The sequence below is a fragment of the Varroa destructor genome, unplaced genomic scaffold, assembly GCF_002443255.2.
Source record: "Varroa destructor unplaced genomic scaffold, Vdes_3.0 BEIS01000004.1, whole genome shotgun sequence".
Classification (NCBI taxonomy): Eukaryota; Metazoa; Arthropoda; class Arachnida; order Mesostigmata; family Varroidae; genus Varroa; species Varroa destructor.
The window spans coordinates 23932316-23951933 of record NW_019211457.1 but is presented as its reverse complement, the minus strand read 5'-3'; the positions used below and the strand labels follow the sequence as shown (position 1 = coordinate 23951933).

Here is a 19618-nt window from a genome sequence, read left to right as displayed (position 1 = left end):
ATCATCATGTTTGTTTTCGACCTCCGAAACGGCTACAATTGCGTATATGTTTCATGCTGGTGATACTGTTTTGTTGTGTTTTGATACGTTACCGCCGTTTAGCCTCATCCCGCCATTGAGAGTCATCTCTCTAGTGTGTTGCAATATTTCAATTGGATTCTGCAAGCGTTGAGCAGATGCGCCTCACGCACGTTACTGCATTTCTTCTCTATTTCTTGAAACCAGAGGAAGCATTAACTGAAAAACAATAGTCTACGAGCCAATGAATAAAGTATTAAACTAAACATCGCTATCAAAGCCGTGTGTGTAACTCGTTTCTTCATCGAACCATTGTCTGGAATCACATTACATTACGTCGCACTTAGGTAGCTGACAGGTTGCGCCTATTAAGTGATGGCTCTACCGGCAAATCAATTAAAAAAGTGTCCAACGGATCAATGGTCAGTTCGGGAGAAGTTGGCATTAGCGTCGTCTGTCGAGCGAACCCGGGACCAGAACTGGGTTTCCGTGAGCCGGCAAATCAAATCGTTCGCTGAACCAAATCGGCCACCGGACTGGTTTTCGCAGAAGAATTGTGCGTTACAATATGGATACCTACTGGAGAATGTCGAGCATCCGAAGAGAAAACGCGGTGAAGATATTGCCACTCCCGGTATATAGGATGTCTTTCTTCTTTTTCTCTTTCTTTTCTTTGTTATAATACAAAACAGAAGTAAATATTTTGTTATACAAAATAATTGGTAGAATTGGCTATAGTATGCACTATGCTCGAGAGAGAAATTATCGTAGTTCTCTCAGTTCGTTCCAACATTAAAAAATAACTTCTGTTATCAATAACTTTATCAAATCGACCAATACGCTTAGTATCAGGTATATGCCACAATTTTGTTTAAATTTCTACGAGGACTCCATAATTGTATCACGTTATCTTATTATTATGATTATAATTTTCCGTTTATAACTACTAAATAGATATGAGGCTAGATCGAGGAGTGTTGTATAAGTCAGTGTTCTTTTATTGATTCACTCTCAGAAGTTATTGGGGTTATTGTTATCAACAATAACTTATGCGCGTTAGTTTCACCTGTCACATTAACTCCGTTTAGCACCGATGAGCACAAAAAAAGAAATTCAATTACAAGCATAAAATTTTTGGGCTATATTTCTTAACTAAGTCAGTGCATTGCTTACAGAAATCAAGAGTGCGATGGGTTTGTATTTGCTCTCTGTATAATTGCATGTGCGCAGCTTTGAATATAATTGTCAACAATTAAAGATTACTAAATATATACAATGTAGGACATTTTATGCGGTGATGAAAAAACCTTAAAGGACATTTTTGGTACGAGCTGTTATAGAATATTAAACTCGGAAAGACGGATCTGTGTCGTGACAGAGACAATTTCTTGTTATAACGGTCGTATAGACATGTTTTGAATCTATCTGTTTGAAAATTCTACGTAAATATTGGATGGCTTGAAAAGTTATACCAGAAAACAATGTGAAAACAGCAGTATTTTTAAAAATTTTTAACTACTTGAGGAAAACACCATACTCCATGACAGAAAATGAAAGAAACTTTAAAAAAAAATTAAGTCTAATTGTTTGTCCAATGTGCGAAACTTCATAAATGAACACCTCGACAGGTTGATGTTTCACAGACACTCAGCCACTCAGAAAAAGTGCCCAAAGTAATTCATTCGTAACTCACGATCGAGTCAGTTAGAAAGTTTTTTATATTTCCTAGTTTCAAATCGATTTTCCCCAGATCTGAGACCACTTTGACGAATATCAAGATTTTTTTTTATCTAAAGAATAAATTATATTTTCTTTAAATATGCGCTTTCTTCGCAAGAACTACTAGGAGACTTTAGGCTTCATTCTTTTTTTGACAATCTCATTTGTGCAGTTTGTATGGCAGAAACAGGTATTGAAACTAATTCAGGTTTTTTTCAAACTAAAACTGCTTTATTTGGCAACGTTTTTTCGGTTAGCTTCTGGTATGCTCATGTCGCGGAATTTTTAGGGCATCTTTTTAGCTGGTGTCAAGGCCATTAAGTGAATCTAGAAAAAAATGTATAATCCAAAATGGATGAAAATAGGCTTTGGTCGTCCAATCATGGGTCGCCTAAATGGCATATTAGATCAATTTTCGCGTTTATGTAAATTCCACGGCTGAGTTACAAATAGTTATTTACTAATATATATCTATCTACTAATATATATTCTACTGGTTGTATTAAAAATGCTCCGTTATGACTTTGATAGGGTTTCTCCACACTTTAAAGTATTCTAAGTAGACTATTAGTTTTTAAACGTTACTAAAATATTATAAATAAAATTTATGCAAGGGCTAGTTACAAAAGGATAATAATTATTTGTAATATGATTCTATTCCACCAAGGTTCGCTTATAGTGAAGAAGCTTGCTCAGGAACGAATTGCGGAACTGGAAAAGCTCGTTCTTGAAGGATATGCTCGCCATCAAAAGCTACGAAAAGAGCTTGATCTCATTACGGCCGGAAAGATGGATGACAAAATCGACGAACTTATTGACGAATTAAATAAACAAGCAGAGGAAAAATTGCGGCAAGAATCCGTTCATCAGAAATGGCTCAAGGACAGAGAGGTAGGTAGCATTTAAATTGAATAATATTTAATAACATTTGCTATTTTCCTATTTCGTATCAAGTACTTTGTTCATAAACTTATCTCGTGAAATTGTGAATATGTTATATATGGTTGTGAGTGTGTTATGATACCGTAGTTTCACTAAAACATTGTGGCTCCGTTTGCTGCCAGTTTTGCTTTAAGTTTGCATATTGTTGTATTAGCGAGACGTTTATCGTAATATATTTTGCATAATTAAGCACAATAATATATTATAATATTCTATATATCATAATAATATTATTACACAACCGGAAATACTTCATCGAGACCTATAGGCTCAATTGAGTACTGTTCAGCTATGTTGACTGATGTGGATATATAAGGAACGATTTTTTCATATAGACAAGGTGCTTGGTCTGGATTGTGTTCGAGCAGTGCATTATGCCGATCAGAATTGTCTTAGAATATTTGATACGTTATTGACAACAACAATATGTGATATAATAAAAATACGGTACCTTAGTTTAATTCGACATGCATACGTAGGTCGTACATGAGTTTCTACTAATTTGAGCTGTATTTTAGGGCCACTTGATTCCATTATTTTCTATGTTAAATTAGCATCGATGACATCCGGTTTTGAACACGGTCGAAATGCGGAGCAGCTTTACCCTTTCTTATATATACATATGTACAAAATGGCACGTTTATATTAAGAGTTTCTATTACATTTTATTTTCGGACCGTATTTAAACGAGGAGATATTTGAACATAATATTTTGCATATGCTTAAAGTGGCATTCCTGACGGTCACACTTACTCAGGAAAACCTCAAAAACAGCTTTAGTTCGGAATTTATACCAGCTAGTCATTTTAAAAATATACTTTTACATTCCTTAATAACTTCTTAATAGTATCGTGCGTTGAGTAATATTAGTAGGCGTAAACCCGTTTAGGTGTCGTTTAAATGTACTACAAATTCTTTTCAAATTTCAAATGAAATCAAGTTTCGGGCCAACCGAAGATCCTAAAACTACACAAGTTGAAATAATTAAAAAATTTAAAAGGTAAAAAAGCTACAGAAAATCTTAGAAAGATTCACCATTTAAGCTTATCTGAAAAACCTGATTGGCAATTGATATTGTTCTTTTAAAATAGCCCATTATTTCGGTATTAAAACAAAAACGGATCAGTTTGGATGGCTTTTCAAGTTTTTTGAATATGAACTCTACCGCAGTTTCTTGAGTTTGCCCGCTGAATGTCTTCCACACATTTTTTAGACATCGCAGAGAAACTAGCAATACCTTAGACCGCCAATTTCAGCCAAAAAAGGAAGCTTTTAATCATAAGGGTGTTTGTCTAGTGCCGAAAGATTTGATAACAGCGGGTTTGATTACTGAGTGTCATGACGACTTAATCGTTTTCTTTCATATAATTTTTGTGTAATACGTGGAAGTGGCAAACAAGCGCATACCCGTTATGCCAAATAGCCCGCTAAAGTTTTTCCCAATTTGAATGCACTACTTCGTAAACGTAGTGTTTTAATAGATACTAATGCAATTTCACAGATGTTTCGAGGAGGTGGTTCATTCTTAATCGGCATGTACAAGGAAAAACGCCGGCTTACATTTTGTGATGTTTGGTCTTTTCACCTATGTATTTAGATGGAAGCTGAACGGCAACGGCAATTGCGTTTACATATGTTGGCCGCCCAGAAGACGAAGAAACAGACGCGAACAATTAGCGACAATTCTGACTCGATGCAATCGGATGACTCAAATCTTCCCGGACACTCCCTTGTGGCCCCTGAAAGCCCTTTACCTCCCCAGCCTCCGGCCGCTTCGTCGTTGCTCACTTCACTGTTGCGCTCCCCGAACGATTCTCCAAACCAAAGCCCACGAACTTCTCACGGTCCTGGGCCGTTGTCCATAACCCATGCGCCATCTCAATCAGTTCCTGTATTATTACTGCCGCAGCCTCTGACGCATGGACAACGCTCGCAGAGTACGGATTCCCAACAGTCTGGACCCGGAACTCCGGTACACACTCCAACAACGTCGCAAGCGCCGACCCTTTCCAAACTTCTCGAGCAGCCGCCTGGATCAGCCTCATCAATTTCGACGGAAGACAAGAAGCCAGTAGTCGCTATCAAAACCGAAGTGGTAACCGAAATCAAGCAGGAAATCATTGAAGATTCTGTACAGGCTACTAAATTAACGGAAACCATGCAGGCAATTTCTGAGCCAAAAACCGAAGAACAGCTCCAGCAGTCAAAACAGCAGCCACAAGTACCGTCACAACAGCAACAATTGCAGCAACAACATCAGCAGCAGCAGCAGCAACAACATCGGCAGCAGCAGCAGCAGCAGCAACAGCAACAACAACAGCAACAACAACAGCAGCAACAACAGCAGCAGCAGCAACAACAGCATCAACAACAACAACAGAATCAACAGCAAGAGCAACAGCTGCAGGAACAGCAATGCACAACGACAGACAGATTGCTCGAGGATGCCCTCTCCGTAATGAATGACGTGGCTAATGGTGGCCAGCCAACGCTGGAGGCTGCGGCCGTCGAGGAAGTGCCGGATTCTGAAATCGTTTCGTACATCGATGAAATGCGGCAGGACATGGAACAGGGAAAGGTGCAGGCGAACGCAGAGGAACAGCAGCAAAAGCAAATGATTGCAGCTCAGCTTCGCCAGAGTGCCGAGGAAGTTGTGGCGACCAAGAGTGAGCCGGACATAGTTCCGCCCGATGCGCCACTTCCGACGCAAATAAAACAGGAACCAGTCGAGGCAGTTGAAGAACGCCAGCCACCGCCAGCTCCAATGGACAACCAGGAGACAACTCAGAAACTTGTTTCTGCTGAGATTCAAATTCAGCCAACACCGCCGCAGTGTTCTAAGCCACCTTCGAGAGAGTCTACCCCTGTCTCGTCAAAAGCGCCCTCGCCGACAGCATCGCCAGCTCGCACCCAGCCATCAGCATCCGCCACAGTAGCTTTAACAGTAAAGCCAACTTCAGCTGTGTCTAAGACTTCACCTGCCAAAGAAAAAGAACACACTTCTCTAATAAATGAGAAGGAACGAGCCAAGATGAGTATTAGGATCCCTACAGGTACAGTGGCTAAAGAAAGGATATCTACTCCACCGCCGAAAACGCCGACGAAACTTCGTGAGTCCTTAACTACGCTAAAACCTCGTGAGCCAGAAAGTACACCCTCTAAGGTGCCACAGTCGCCTAGGTTGACACCTACGAAGACAATTAAAAAGGTATTACCAAAAGATTTTCAAATCGACCACCACGCAGCTAGTTGTTTATCAAATATTTTCTATTGTTTTGGCATTCGCTAACGCGAACTAGCATAGCCCAGTTCAGCTCTAGTCGATGATGATGATGCAGACCGGTTTTGTTACGATCACCAGTCCGTCAGGACACATAACGTTATTTTGAGAGCCAGAAGTAAGCGGGCGTTTTAAAACAGACTTATTATTTGCGTGTCCAGATTAATTCTGGGTTAAATTGCTTTTTGCTTGCAACACATTTGGCTCTAAGGTCTGTTCACATATGTAAACGGAACACATAATTGAACGGAAATATATAATTTGTAGTATATTATACTTAAAGCCCCGCCAACCGAATGTATTATACCACACTTATGAGTGAACCATATTATTAAAACGATCGATATTAATACTAAAGCGATCCGTCTTTTTACCTTATAGAACGACGACGATACGTCGTCGACAACAGGGTCTGCACCAGCAGGAGTCACTACTGCTGTACCGTCTATGTCCAGTACCGAAACGGCTGTGACTACTAACAGCGTCAGTGAAGAACGAAATGAAGATACGGATGACAAAAGCCAATGTTCTAGCAATACGAATGCCGGTGATGAAGCAGCATCAGGATTGGATAGTCAAGAGACGGAAAGTCGTGAAGATAGCGTTGATGATAACAGTCCTTCCGCAGCCAATAACGCCGAAGAAGAAACCCGCGAGGAGGAAGTTGCGATTGACAGCAACAACAAAGAAAGCAAAGAACCGGTTGTCGTCGTCGCGCTCTCGGAAAAAGAGAGAGCGGACGACGTTAAGAATGCAAGAGATGAAACTTCAAATATTGTTGAAGAGGAAGTTGTCGACGAAATGATTGAAGAAGAGGTCTCAGAAGATGAAGATCTTGTTTCAGGAACGAACGCTGTGCCGGATGAACGTAATGTTACCGAGCAGGTTTTCAAAAGTAACAGGAGTAAGGACGCCGACGAAAAAGAGGACGACCCTAAAGACGACAATGGTGAGGAAAAATATGATTTCATTGCCTTTGAAGTCTCTCTTGTTTGAGGTGAACGATTGCCGGGAATGCTAATTTGTTTTGCTAAAGCGTTACCTCCTATAGACAGAAATAACATAACTTTATAAATTCCCACTACAACTGTTGCACGGATGTCGATGTCGAGTTGTTTTAACGCTTTTGGAAACTACACATATGCAGAAAAAGTGAGATCATTTTCAAAACGAAATTAACGAAAACCAAATTTTTGTTGTTTGTATTTATACGGAAGCTCTGGGAAGCCCAGAAGATGAGGACGTGGAGCGCGCCGAAGAACGTGAGCGTGACCTTAAAATCTGGAAGAAGTCAGCTCTTTTAGTGTGGCGCACAGCGGCGAATCATTCGCATGCGGGTGTTTTTATGACGCCAGTTACTGATGAGATGGCCCCAGGTTATGCAGACATTGTCTATCGGCCCATTGACTTAACGGCAATTCGACGCGGCATCGAAACTGGCGCTATCCGTACCACGCTTGAATTGCTTCGGGATATGATGTTGATGTTCCAGAATGCCATTATGTACAACAGCGCCGATCATGATGTCTATCATAAAGCTATTGAGATGAGACTGGATGTAAGTGACAAAAAAAAGTTGTCCCTGGCTAAATTTTATATTGATTAATTGCGCGCGATACTGAGGGAATGATTTGCACTGGGTGGCTATGCCTTTTAGGGAAGAGCTGGTTCAAACCCCCTGATCGACAAAAACTTCGGCAGAAAATCGGACACAAATACAAAAAAGTATCAAATTTCGCCTAACGGAAAGCAAATCGACAAAAATAGTGGGTTGCTAAAGAAGTATCAACCGTTTGATTTTATACTTTAAAATGATAATACTGTACTACAGCATTTTGATTAACGACCATCTGTTGTTTTTCCGGTAATACCACCACTGTAGAGATTACGAGATTTCTGGACGAACAACTGTGATAGGTGACCTTTGCGTCAGTCCATTGGAATTAAATTTTAATACCAGAAATCTTAACCAATGAAAACTTCTGCAGAGACCGAAATAGATGATAGTCTAATGCTGTAATATCCAGATTATCTTGCTGATGCATATAGATTTTGCACCTAATTTTTCTTAATTTTTTCCGGGTATCTAAAAATTGATATGGTTTGGCATTGTTCTGAAACTAGCTGAAATATACGATTTTAAAACCAAAGTTAAGTAAACAATCACCGCTTTTTCGACAAGCTAACCCCACGCTACATATGTATGTTTTATCGCACATCTACATATGTAGTATTGTACAATATATAGTATGATAGTGTGCAGATAAAATAAAAGCCGGATCAATGTAAAGATGAAAACGTGATGCTCTATCTTCATATTTCAGGTAATTAAACAAATTGAGGAATGGATGGCCAATGAGGCCGCAGAAAGAGGCTCCGGAGGAAATTCCCCGTTGCTACTAGGGCTTGGAGCAGCCATTGGCGTCAAGCGAGCTGCTCGACATCGACATTCCGAAGGCCCGGAACAGCCGGCCAAAAAACCCCGTAGGTCTACGGGGGTCGGCGCGATGAAATGAATATAAAGCACATCACCGAATCTTGAATTGAGGAATTGAACTCTGAGCCAAAAGAGGACACTATATATTCAGACAGCTGATGCAAAGGCATGAAAGAATATCTTGCAATCCCGTGGCACGTGTATATAGGGTAGCAACTGAAGGAATAGGCTGGAAGGAATAAGAGCGACGTGTTTGAGTTAAAAGCTAACTTGAATCCTCTGAGCCACTCTAGGTTGCGAATTCGGGCTGCCAGCTGAAGACCGACCACGTCCAGTTAGTCGCCGCAGGGCTCATTAATTGGATTCGAAACGCCGCAGCAAGAAGCATTCAATTGAACGTTGTACGTTGATGTTTTGAAGAAGTTCCACACCCGATCACCTGCTCTACTAATCTGTATAGGCATGGACAAATAAAAAACTATGGAACTTTGCGACTACATTTCTAATGTGCGCGAATAGCAATGCTGAGCAGTACTATATAATTTAAAGATGGTTTTGTGTAACTCATTAATGACGATTGTCTACAAATCCTGCGTTTTCTGAACTACGCAAGCCTAATCAAATTTGTCAATGAATTCAGCTGCAATTTTTCTTTGTCGTAAATCGTTTGTGCTTCGCTGTAAATATTTATATCAAAACTATTTCGCCGGTCTCTCTAGCTTCATCTCGGAGTTGCGAGCTGGAAACGAAGCGCTTTTGATTTGTTTGATTTGATGATGATCACTAGAGTTACACTTTAACTGAACAGGTCTTTTTTAGTCTAGGTATTTTTGTTAAATGTAATGGTATATGGAATGTAGGCATTTTTGTATAATCAAAAAAGAGGTAATAAATGGCAGAAAGCAAACAAGATACTGGAAACATGACTATGAAATGAAAATGTGGAGGTCAAATATGTACGTGTGATTCTGCAAGGATAAGGTACGTTATTTGTATATTAAAGGCGCAAAACATTCAGAGTTAACTATAAATATTTCATAAACATTATAATAAAATAAATAAACGTACCGAGAATTATTCGTAAAAACGAGCATGCTGTATTCATTTTCGCTGCCGTTGAAATGACAAAGCCGACGCTATGGAAAAGTAAATACCAAATAGATTGGACGTTTGATAGTTGATTTCACGGAACTTGATTAGGGGTTAGATTAAGGGTTGAGGATGAGTAAGTATGATCGATTCGACAGTACATAGGTTACAATGATTAACCTACTTTTGTTAAGTTTGAAACCCATCCAGAGACATCACAGTTTAATCACAGTAATCTAATTAAAATAGGTTCTTTTTGGAAATAGGTTTAGTGTGCGGAACATTTGTCTGATACAATTTTAAATATGTATAGAAGGTTATGTTGACAAATAAACACACTACGCAGTGTATGGCCATACAATATGCTGCGCACATTTATTGGCATTATAAATAATGTACGCAGACGTGTGCGCTTATGTACTTTTATATCTTTATAAGATATATGTATTCGCTTATGAGGGTTTCCATTTTTTTTATATATACGCAAATATAAATAGGGTATGTCGCATCTCTAGATTTAGAACTTTCTTCATTGTAAGCCTATTCATGCTCCACCCTGTGTACAATATGCACATACTTTTACGGTCTTAAATGTCCTCTCATTGTTTATATTTTGTGCAGAAAAGCAATTAGTACGACAGTGATAATGAGGCATATTCATAACGACAGTTACTGTGAGCTTCGCAAATTCGCGACGACGATATATTAACGGAGTCAGTTACCCTGGCGAATATGCTTGGCGGTATTGGCCAGTTGCAAGATAACGGCTGAATATGCTTCTTCACATATTTTTTTTCGGCGCACCGTTGCAGAACCCTGGTCACAACCGATGTTCTTTGATATTTTTAGTGTGGGGCAATAATGACTAAAAAAATATTTAAGCAGATTAAATATATAACGGAGAATAGTTACTTCCACGACGTCCGCTGTGACTGGCGCTACTCCCGCCGCCCCCGCGGTATGGATGGATGGTGTGATGAGCTAGAAAAAAGCAAGACAAAATATACATAGAACAGGAATTAACTAGTTTTTTGGCTTCTCATATGTTTTCCATTCTGTATTCGCTTTTTCTGGGTTTTTTGCAGCTATGCATATATCCGTCCTCTGGACGGTAACTGACGGCAACAGTAAATTTTAGACTAAATTTTCGATGCCCGTAAAAATACGAATATCTACAAATTCGCCATAGTACTAATTCAAAAGAGGTAAACATCTGTATTCGCAGTCAAAAACATTAGGCTTATAGAGTAGTGAAAGCAGACAGACACTCGTCGAATATTCAGAGAAAAGTTGCCTAAACAATTTAACTTGCATCACGAGTACTTCCAAAAGGCGTTACTAAGCGATGCTAAAAAGCTGCTTGATGACTGGCTACACAGATCAGTCATGAAGGTCATGAATGCTTTGTTCTACTTACACTCTTACCGCGGCCATGTCCATCATTACACTCTGCTCACCCAGGTAGAAATTCTATCGATAACTTTATTAAACTGTAGTAATAGTAATAACCAAATAAAAGATGGTCAATATGTTATGTTAATCAATTGTTAGCAAAAACAGTTTGCGCATCTACTTCATAATCCTCATTTGCAGAGTTCGAATAATAAGTGTAGGGCAAGTGATCCTATGAAAGGGAAAGTTCAATGGTAGCAAAAAGTTGCAGACTGGCCACGGATTTCGTTACAAACGCTTCAGTTTTATTACCTTTGTAGAACCGCATCAAGAATCTGAAGCCGGAAGGTAGTACATGTTCAAGTCTATCTGGAATTTTTGAAGTCTGTTCAGTGCAGGCGTTGGCATGCCACAGTTGAATCATGTCGTCGCCATCTCGCAAAGCCACCGAGATTCCAAGTAGTTCGGTAGGATTGTCCGAATCGGTGAGCTGCTCACCAATAGCTGCAAGTAGCAGCTCCTGCCAAATCGCTTTCTAAAAAGAAACATGTGCCATAGAAAACAACAAAATATATTTTTATCTATTGAAATTATGACAGAAATCGAAATACAGTAAACATCTAGTTATCATACGATTACGACGAATACAAACCTTTCGATAGGTAGTTAATTTACTAAAAGTCACGCAAGTAGAGTGACTAATGAAGTAGATCGTCAAGTTAAATAGTAAAATCAATAGTCCTAAAGACCCTTGCAACACAATGAAATACTTACAGTATCGCTACTAGCCAATCTGCATCTCCAGGCTCCGCCGTCCTTGTGTACGCCATCTTCGCGAATCGGCCGATGTTGTTCCCTCATCAAGTGGTAGCTATAGTTTGGACCTAATTCATTGACGGATGGGATGTTGTTATACACCTGCCAAAATGTCTGTACAGTGTCAACTGTGTAGATTTTTTTCAGATTACGTTCATAGTCTTCTGCTGAAAGACCACGGCAGTCAGTACTGACGAAGACAGCAGAGGAAGAGACAAAAGAATCCGTTAGCACAAAACAGCTTTACAAAGCCATGTCTCTATCGCCTATCTACCAAAGGGATCGTCTATACAATCCGCTCGATATATTTGACATTATACTATCATCTAGTCTCGGTAACTGTTATTTGAACATAATTTTTTACTGCTGCGTGCAACGGTTGTCACAGATGTTCGAAACAGCGATATGTTGGATGGGTTGTTATTAGTGGAATTCTAATTCGGTCGTTCATTATGAATCGAATCTCAAGACATCGCTTGCGCATGTACTGGCAAAAACATGCTAATTGCTGAGCTGCATAGCTCAAATGTGACTGGTTGCTTCGATACTACAGCAGAAGATCCCATGTTTTCGTTGACGGTTACAACCACATTATGCGAAAATAACGGTGCTGAGTAAGTGCTAGTTAATGGTTTGATTTCTCAAGTTTACTTCGTTTTCACAATACGATATCAGTAGCCGGCGCAGTTCTGCACAGTTATAGTCCCTATATATAGATACTACCTATTAGCTTTATTAACTGTATGGTGTTAACAATCGACACTAAAAATAAAAATGGAGTAATCAGATGTTGTTGATTCAAAAATAGGTTGTTGTTATTATTTATTAGATTTGCGCTGCGTCTGATTGATTTGTACAGCATTTGTTGGTGAGAGCGAATTCACCCTGACAGACCTAGGAGAACATCTCGGATTGTGTTGCATGAAGGTTAACCACTGTATTTGTAAATGTATATTTTTGCGTAGTATTGATTGCTCTACTATAGTAAATTTGACGCCTGGTAACAAGAGCAACATCATTCCCTAAGGGTACACCTCATGTATGTACACGCGCGTAAACAGTTTGTTGTTGTGCTATCGCTTTTGGCTACATATGCATAATATTTTCCTTCATATAAGCCTTACATTTTAGGGTACTTCCTGACAGCTGCGATGTAGGTATTATAAGTGGCTTCTTGAGTGCCATATTACGCCGTAATAGACCAAAGTGTACATGTAGTCACTTTCTTTTATCTAGATAGCTACCGCACAATTTACAAACATTTCAGGAAAAGCAGTGGATGAGGGAGACTAAGCAAAAGCCACTTAATCTTTATATTGCAATCTACATACATGCTTCTTTTTTGGCCAAACAATTTACGTTACGATTGTAGCGGCGTACCTTGCATGTAACAGAAACACGCACATTAAATAGTTAGCGCATAATAATAGCTACAGCAACTCTCTACTTGAGAATGTTACAGTTTTTTTCGCGCCCATCACAAGTTTTCAAAAAAGGATAATGTGTCACCATCTATTGGTACTCACTCAGGGTTCTCTCGCGGGTCATTTCTACGCATGCGTGACCATCTGTTTTCGACGCGGACTATCGCCCACAGGAAGTGCGCGCGCTGGCTGAGCGCACATGAAGATACGGGGTACCAGGAACACTGGACGCTGCTATGCTGTGCTGGTTGCTCAATGTTACTGGTTACACATGATTCGTTGTCTATCTCGCCGTCTCTGTTTGCGTCTGCTGTGCGGTGAGACACAATGGAGGCGCTAATTTACGAATCAGCAGGCGCACATCGAGAGGCGTCTGCGAGCAAACAGCAGAAGCCCCTTGACAAGCCCAGCAGAAGGAGAGAAGACTGGTGGCAGTAGCAGCACTTCGGTGCACACACACACAGATATCGGCCAGGCTCAGTACGGTGCAATCGCGAAGGGGAGAGTGCAGCTGATGATTGGATGGTAGTTGGGTAGTTGCGCGCAGTTCGAGAAGACAGACAAGGAGCAGCTCATCATCAAAACAGTGTCGCTTTGCCATCGTCTCCTCGTCGATTGGGGCTCTGTGTAAGAGAGCTACTGTTGCTGCTGTAAGGGCTGGCACTCTGTGTCACATACTATTTGTTACCAGTATATACCTGTACTAAGGTCAGTGTAAGCTGTAACTGCCGTTGGTCGGCTTCGTTATCGGCGCTCTCGTGGCTCTGTTGCTGCTGTTACAATCTTAACAGCTTTTATTTTTTGTCGTTGTGTACTGTTCTGCAGTGTGATGTTATCGTTACCTTGCTTGCTTGTTTAAGCTAGTTAATGGTCCACAACTGGCCGTTCGTTGCTTTTGAAGTGAATGTTGCTGTTGGGGGTCACGACAAACGGCAGGGGTCCAGAAACGTGTTGTTCTTGTCCATTCATCCGACAAATCGTTTGATGAGCCTGTCTATCCTTAGAGGAGCATTGTTCGTTGGAACGATGCGTTGCTCTGCGAACGATGGTGACCGCCAATATGTGCAACATTACAACAACTGGCATCAAAGCTAAAGGTGGCCCCTGGCGGCTCAGGGCGGAGGCTGGGCCCTCTCAGCTGGTGGCGATAGTCACTGCTGGTCGTCCACCACAAATGGACGTTAGTGATGTGAACTGGTGCAGTGTAACGCGAATTGTTATCGCTCAAAACGATCGGGTCCGTAGTTGGCAAGTTGAATATTTTTACGGTTATTGTTAAGCAAGCACAATGGAATAGTTCAGCCGTGGCTAGTGCCTCGGACGTAGGGGGCCGCCAGGCAGGATGTACCTTCGGCGAGCGTGCTTCTATCACACGCTGATTGCGTGGTTGTGGTTCGTTAGACTTGACAGCGTATCCAGGCTAGTGCTGTGCGCGCAGGGTCTCTCGCCCCTTGGCGCGCTCGATGGCCAAATTCGCTACTTTGAAACGTTGAGCCTGTCGGAGGTGCGCACTCGTCATTTATCCAAGCGAGAGGTGGCCCGCAACGGAGGCAGCAAGGAAGTCAGCTTCCGCGCACTGGGCCGTAGCTTTCAATTAATTCTATCACCTACCAAAGGGCTGCTGTCGGCTCAGTTCAAAGCATACACCGTTGATCGCACAGGAGCTCGTCGTCCGGTATGGGTGGATAGTTCGCAGTTTTTCGAGGGGAAACTGCTGGGTGAAGTAGATTCGAACGTAAGTGCCCACCTCGACGACGGTCTGCTTACGGCCTCAATTCGACTACCCCAAGATGTGTATGTTGTCGAGCCGTCATGGCGACACGCTGAAGCACTCCAGCATCCCGACTTTCGGGAAGGGACTTACAAAGATCTAAGCAATGGCACCAATATGATTGTGTACCGGGCCTCCGATGTTATCTACAGCTGGGAGCGCGCGGAACCTCATTCTGATCCGTCGCGTTTCTGTGGTGCCATTCACGAAGATGGGATAGCAAACATTGGTCGCATGTTCGGCAAGCGCGACCTCGTTCAGGAAGGTCCTGAAGGGGATCCCGTTGTCGGTGAGCCTCTTCGTAGCTATGAGCCCACACAAACTCGGTGTTCATTACTACTTGTGGCTGACCACAAATTTTACGAAAACATGGGCGGGAAAAGCCAGAAAGGTACGATCAATTTCATTATCTCGTTAATCGATCGCGTAAATAAGATCTTTCTCGACACAGAGTGGAAGGACAATGAGCGACAACAGGGCTTTCGGGGAATGGGTTTTGTTATCCAAGAAGTATTGGTACACACTGAACCTACCCCAGTAGTGAACGGTCAGGAACATTATAATATGGCTGGAAAAAATTGGAACGTTCGTGAGCTGCTAGAGGTGTTTTCTCGTTCGGAAAATCACCGCTGGTTTTGTCTGGCACATCTGTTCACAGATCAAAAGTTCGAGGGAGGTATTCTCGGACTGGCGTACGTCGGCTCGCCACGCAAGAACTCAGTCGGTGGTATTTGCAGTCCTGGCTATGTGAAGAATGGGCATACACTTTACCTCAACTCGGGGCTGAGCACCTCCCGAAATCATTACGGTCACAGGGTCATCACCCGAGAGGCGGACTTGGTCACCGCCCATGAATTCGGGCACAATTGGGGAAGTGAGCACGACCCTGACCTCCCCGAATGTAGTCCCGACTCCCAGAAGGGTGGCTCTTACCTTATGTATACATATTCGGTGTCCGGATACGATGTCAATAATAAACGCTTTTCGCCATGCAGTGTACGCTCGATTCGAGCTGTACTACTGGCAAAAGCTGGTAAATGCTTCTCCAAGCCCGAGGAGAGCTTCTGCGGCAATCTTCTTGTTGAGGAGGGTGAGGAATGCGACGCCGGTTTAAGTGCTTCGTCAGAAACCAGTGATCCCTGCTGTACGGCACAATGTAAGCTCAAGTCAGGAGCCAAATGCAGCGACCGCAATTCGCCATGTTGCAAGGATTGTCAGTATATGGAGGTGGGTATACTCTGCCGCGAAGCCATGCCAAACGCATGCAAGAAAGAGGCATTTTGCTCAGGTGAGAGTGCCGAGTGTCCTCCGTCCAAACCGCAGGATGACGATTCCGCCTGTCTGGATCGCGGCAAATGTCGGGCTGGCGACTGTTTGCCTTATTGCGAGACGCTCGGTCAAACCTCGTGCATGTGTGACAATGAGGCCGACGCCTGTAAGCGGTGTTGTCGGCCACATCAAAACTCGACGTGCCAACCAGTCGAGCCCGTCGAAGTGTTACACGACGGAACACCATGTATACACGGATTCTGCGAGGAAGGCTCATGTAAAAAGACCGTTCAGGATATCGTCGAACGATTCTGGGATATTATCGAGGACATCGACATTAACACAGTACTGAAGTTCTTGCATGACAATATTGTCAGTTTTGTGCTCATTCTCGTCACCATTCTATGGATACCAGTGTCCTGCCTCATTAGTTATACGGATAAGAAACGTTTCCGGGAGATGGAGGAATGGGCCAAAAGCCGCGAGCCGGCAAGTGAAAAGCGATTACCATTTGCTCTGCCGGAAGATCCCGGTATTAAGGTGATCAAGATACCGAAGAATGTAAAAGTGATTTCGATGCAAACGCGGGCAGTAGCCACGCCATCAGCGACTATCGATCGTCGCAGCAGTAATTCATCGTCGACCTCATCGACTCTACTCACCCCTCAGTCGAGACAGTGGGGTCACGCAGTTCGTACAACAGTTATTCCAGCCCCAATTCAACAGCAGCATCAGATTCGAGTGCCACCTGTACAATGCTGTATGGTGGAAGCTACCTCATCTCCGGCGCCCCCGCCTTCTACCTATTTGCCAACTGCCGGTTCCCAGTACCTCCCCAAGTGCGACGTTCCTTATCTTCCGGCGGGGGTTAGAGAACGGCGCCGTGATTCAGCCGCACACCAACTGCGCTACCTTCACAATGCGGATCAACGCAATCTTAGTCAGTATGAAATGCATAACTTAGCTGATCATATGTCCAGCTATCCGCATGTTGCCGCTAGCCCGGGTCCCTCGCTGACGAATCATCACCTTGGTGCACGATACCAAGTGGTGATGGGTCCCGAACCCGACTACGGGTTCACGTACGGGCCTCCGCGCACTCCTCGAGGGACCCATCCTCATGGCCATGCAGGCCATGTGCACACACAGTCACACGAAAGAAGCGACTATCTCTAGTCCACAACAAAACGTCAACAAGAATGAACGGGGTGGCGCGAGAAACGGGATAATTCAATTCATGGTGAATTGAATCGAGTGCAGTAAAAAGCAAAAACAGAAACCTAAAGGCAGTAACATTTGTTGTTACCTACATATACATATAGCCAGCAGTACATCGAAAGCGAGATAGAAATGGTGGCTGTTTCACATGATTGATATGATAACACTGATGACGATATTAAGAATTATGCTGATGATGAAGCTTTATTCCAAAGCGTATGCGAGCGGAGTGTAAGAAGACGAGTGTTTCTATCTTTTGTCGTGAACTATTAGGTCAGCGTTGTAAGGTAGGATATAGAATAAAAATAAGGGAAAAAAGTGACTGTAGTGTGGGGTCGGAGTGTTCGTAATTGTAACTACGTATGTAATTGTAACTTGTCTCTAAATCAGTCGGAGATGACAGCTGACTGGATATAGGCTGAGGTCACGATGAGGTTCGATTTGTGAATAATTATATAATGTTGAGAACGCTGAGGTAATACACGTTCAAGGATTACTATTTAATTATGTGTATAATGCTGGCTCCTTGAAGTCTCGTCCCCATCGATAACGTCGACACGGAGATGATAACCTCTGCTATATTCAGGAACAAACGAATGAATGAATGTCAAAAATGAGTGAATAATATGGTGAATTTTGGCTATTAATAAAAACAAATACAGTTATTGTATACTGCTGCATATAGCGAAGTGTTCAGTCACTTCGATGCTACTCGAGATGAGAAGGCGTCGTCGCCCCTTTGCCTCTGTGGGCGAAATTATCGAATTGTTGGTATAGCATAGACGCTCGACCAGACGGTTGTTTAAGGCGTTTCGAGCCAATTCTAGGCAGCCTCAGAAAGTACGATTACCGTTCTTGGTACCATGTACATATATTGCGTGTTGAAATGCGCGAAGGGAATACGTGCACGTAGAACTGCTACCCTGCCTTAATATTGGTAACAGCCATAGCAGCGGCAGTAGCAGCAATACCACAAACGGTAAGAATGAGAGAACGAATGGAAGAGAACTGACCGCTTGAACAGATGACTAATTTTCATTACGTGCAGCAAATCTTGCTCGGTTAGGCACTAAACGCCAATTGACACTAACAGCTGGAGAACGAGTCTGAGAAAATAATAACGAAAAACCCTGGTTCTGTACAGTTGACTGTGGAAGCGATTGCTTTGATGATTTTGAGTGTAGTAATTACGGGTTGGGCGAGCGGAAGAGTCACTGAAGTGCCCACAATTGCTGTAAATAAATTCAGTTTGATGTGCAACGTGTTAAGTGCAATCAACTTGCGAGTTTCCCTAAATAGCCGAATTGCACTCCTAATAAAAACGACGGCCGCACCAGTAGCAACAACAATTGTAGAAACAATTCCGAAAGCTGGTATATAACAAAACGGGATAAAGGGTAATTAAAGTAATATAATTTAAACTATAGGCGCAAGCGAGTAACCACTCGTAATGGAGAGAAAAAAAAGCTATATTCCAGGCAACAGATAGCGGGCGTGTCGCCAACGGCTGCCGTTGTATAATATCAGGTGATTAGAATACGAATAATAAGTATAATATGAGTGATCAAACATTTAAAATGGTCGATATTCGAATGGGTAACAGTGTGTACATGCATCGAGCTAGTTCGATTTTGTGGTGCTGTATAAGAAAACATAAGAAAGGGATAAACGATCAGTTAATGATCTGAAAAAAAGTGTTTTTTGATCCTTAGTTGATAGTATGATGGCCAACTTTTTTTTTGCTCTCAAGTGTAATGCATTCAGCATGCTCTTATGTAGATTTGCAACATTTTCTAAATTCGTTTTCATCTAAGTGATTCCTCGAGCAGCTCTAAAAACAGCGGTTCTTCAACCTGTGGACACAGATAATACAACATGACAGCTGTTAGCCAAGCTGTCCGACTAACCGATAGAATGGCTCCTCGTGTGTATCTGGTTCTCTTCATATAAACACGTTCAGATACTGATCTTTTCAGCAGCCTTAGGGAATCTCAATATGTACATAAGAGGTGACCACGTGTACATAATCATTACAGTGACAAAAGATGGTGACTTATCAACTACATATATATATATATATATATATATATATATATATATATATATATATATATATATATAGCTTTGATACCGCAATTAATGATGAGTGAAGTTTTGTAGGTTTTACCTTATAGGGCATGATCTTACCCTCCCCCTTTTTCCCTGTTAGGCTACCGAAGCGCTATTACGTACATCATCATCCA

The 19618-nt window shown here is 42.0% G+C and overlaps 3 protein-coding genes across 8 annotated transcripts in view; 2 read left to right on the top strand and 1 right to left on the bottom strand.

Annotated features, from left to right (window-relative positions):
• Positions 1 to 86: 86 nt before the first annotated feature.
• Positions 87 to 9486, top strand: Brd8 (Bromodomain containing 8). Its single transcript, XM_022804810.2, has 6 exons — positions 87 to 652; positions 2405 to 2628; positions 4277 to 5887; positions 6341 to 6908; positions 7177 to 7517; positions 8284 to 9486. Exons 1-6 carry the CDS (start codon positions 394 to 396, stop codon positions 8473 to 8475), a joined length of 3195 nt encoding a protein of 1064 aa, XP_022660545.1. The 5' UTR covers positions 87 to 393; the 3' UTR covers positions 8476 to 9486.
• Positions 9487 to 9831: 345 nt separating this feature from the next.
• LOC111250107 (eukaryotic translation initiation factor 4E type 3-like) overlaps positions 9832 to 19618 on the bottom strand; it is a 16491-nt gene continuing 6704 nt past the window's right edge. For 3 of the 6 annotated variants that reach the window (XM_086985870.1, XM_086985871.1, XM_022804822.2), the window contains 3 exons: positions 11652 to 11883; positions 11190 to 11412; positions 9832 to 10466 (listed from right to left, as the gene is read on the bottom strand). In XM_086985870.1, the coding sequence (XP_086841996.1) occupies positions 10372 to 10466; positions 11190 to 11412; positions 11652 to 11883 (550 nt within the window). In that variant the 3' untranslated portion in view covers positions 9832 to 10371. Of the gene's footprint in view, positions 10467 to 11189; positions 11413 to 11651; positions 11884 to 13073; positions 13191 to 13219; positions 13629 to 19618 lie in introns of those variants that run through there. The other 3 variants (XM_022804824.2, XM_022804823.2, XM_086985872.1) reach the window with 3 other exon arrangements.
• On the top strand, positions 13640 to 18671 carry Tace (ADAM 17-like protease Tace). Its single transcript, XM_022804811.2, has one exon. It carries the CDS (start codon positions 14460 to 14462, stop codon positions 17331 to 17333), a length of 2874 nt encoding a protein of 957 aa, XP_022660546.1. The 5' UTR covers positions 13640 to 14459; the 3' UTR covers positions 17334 to 18671.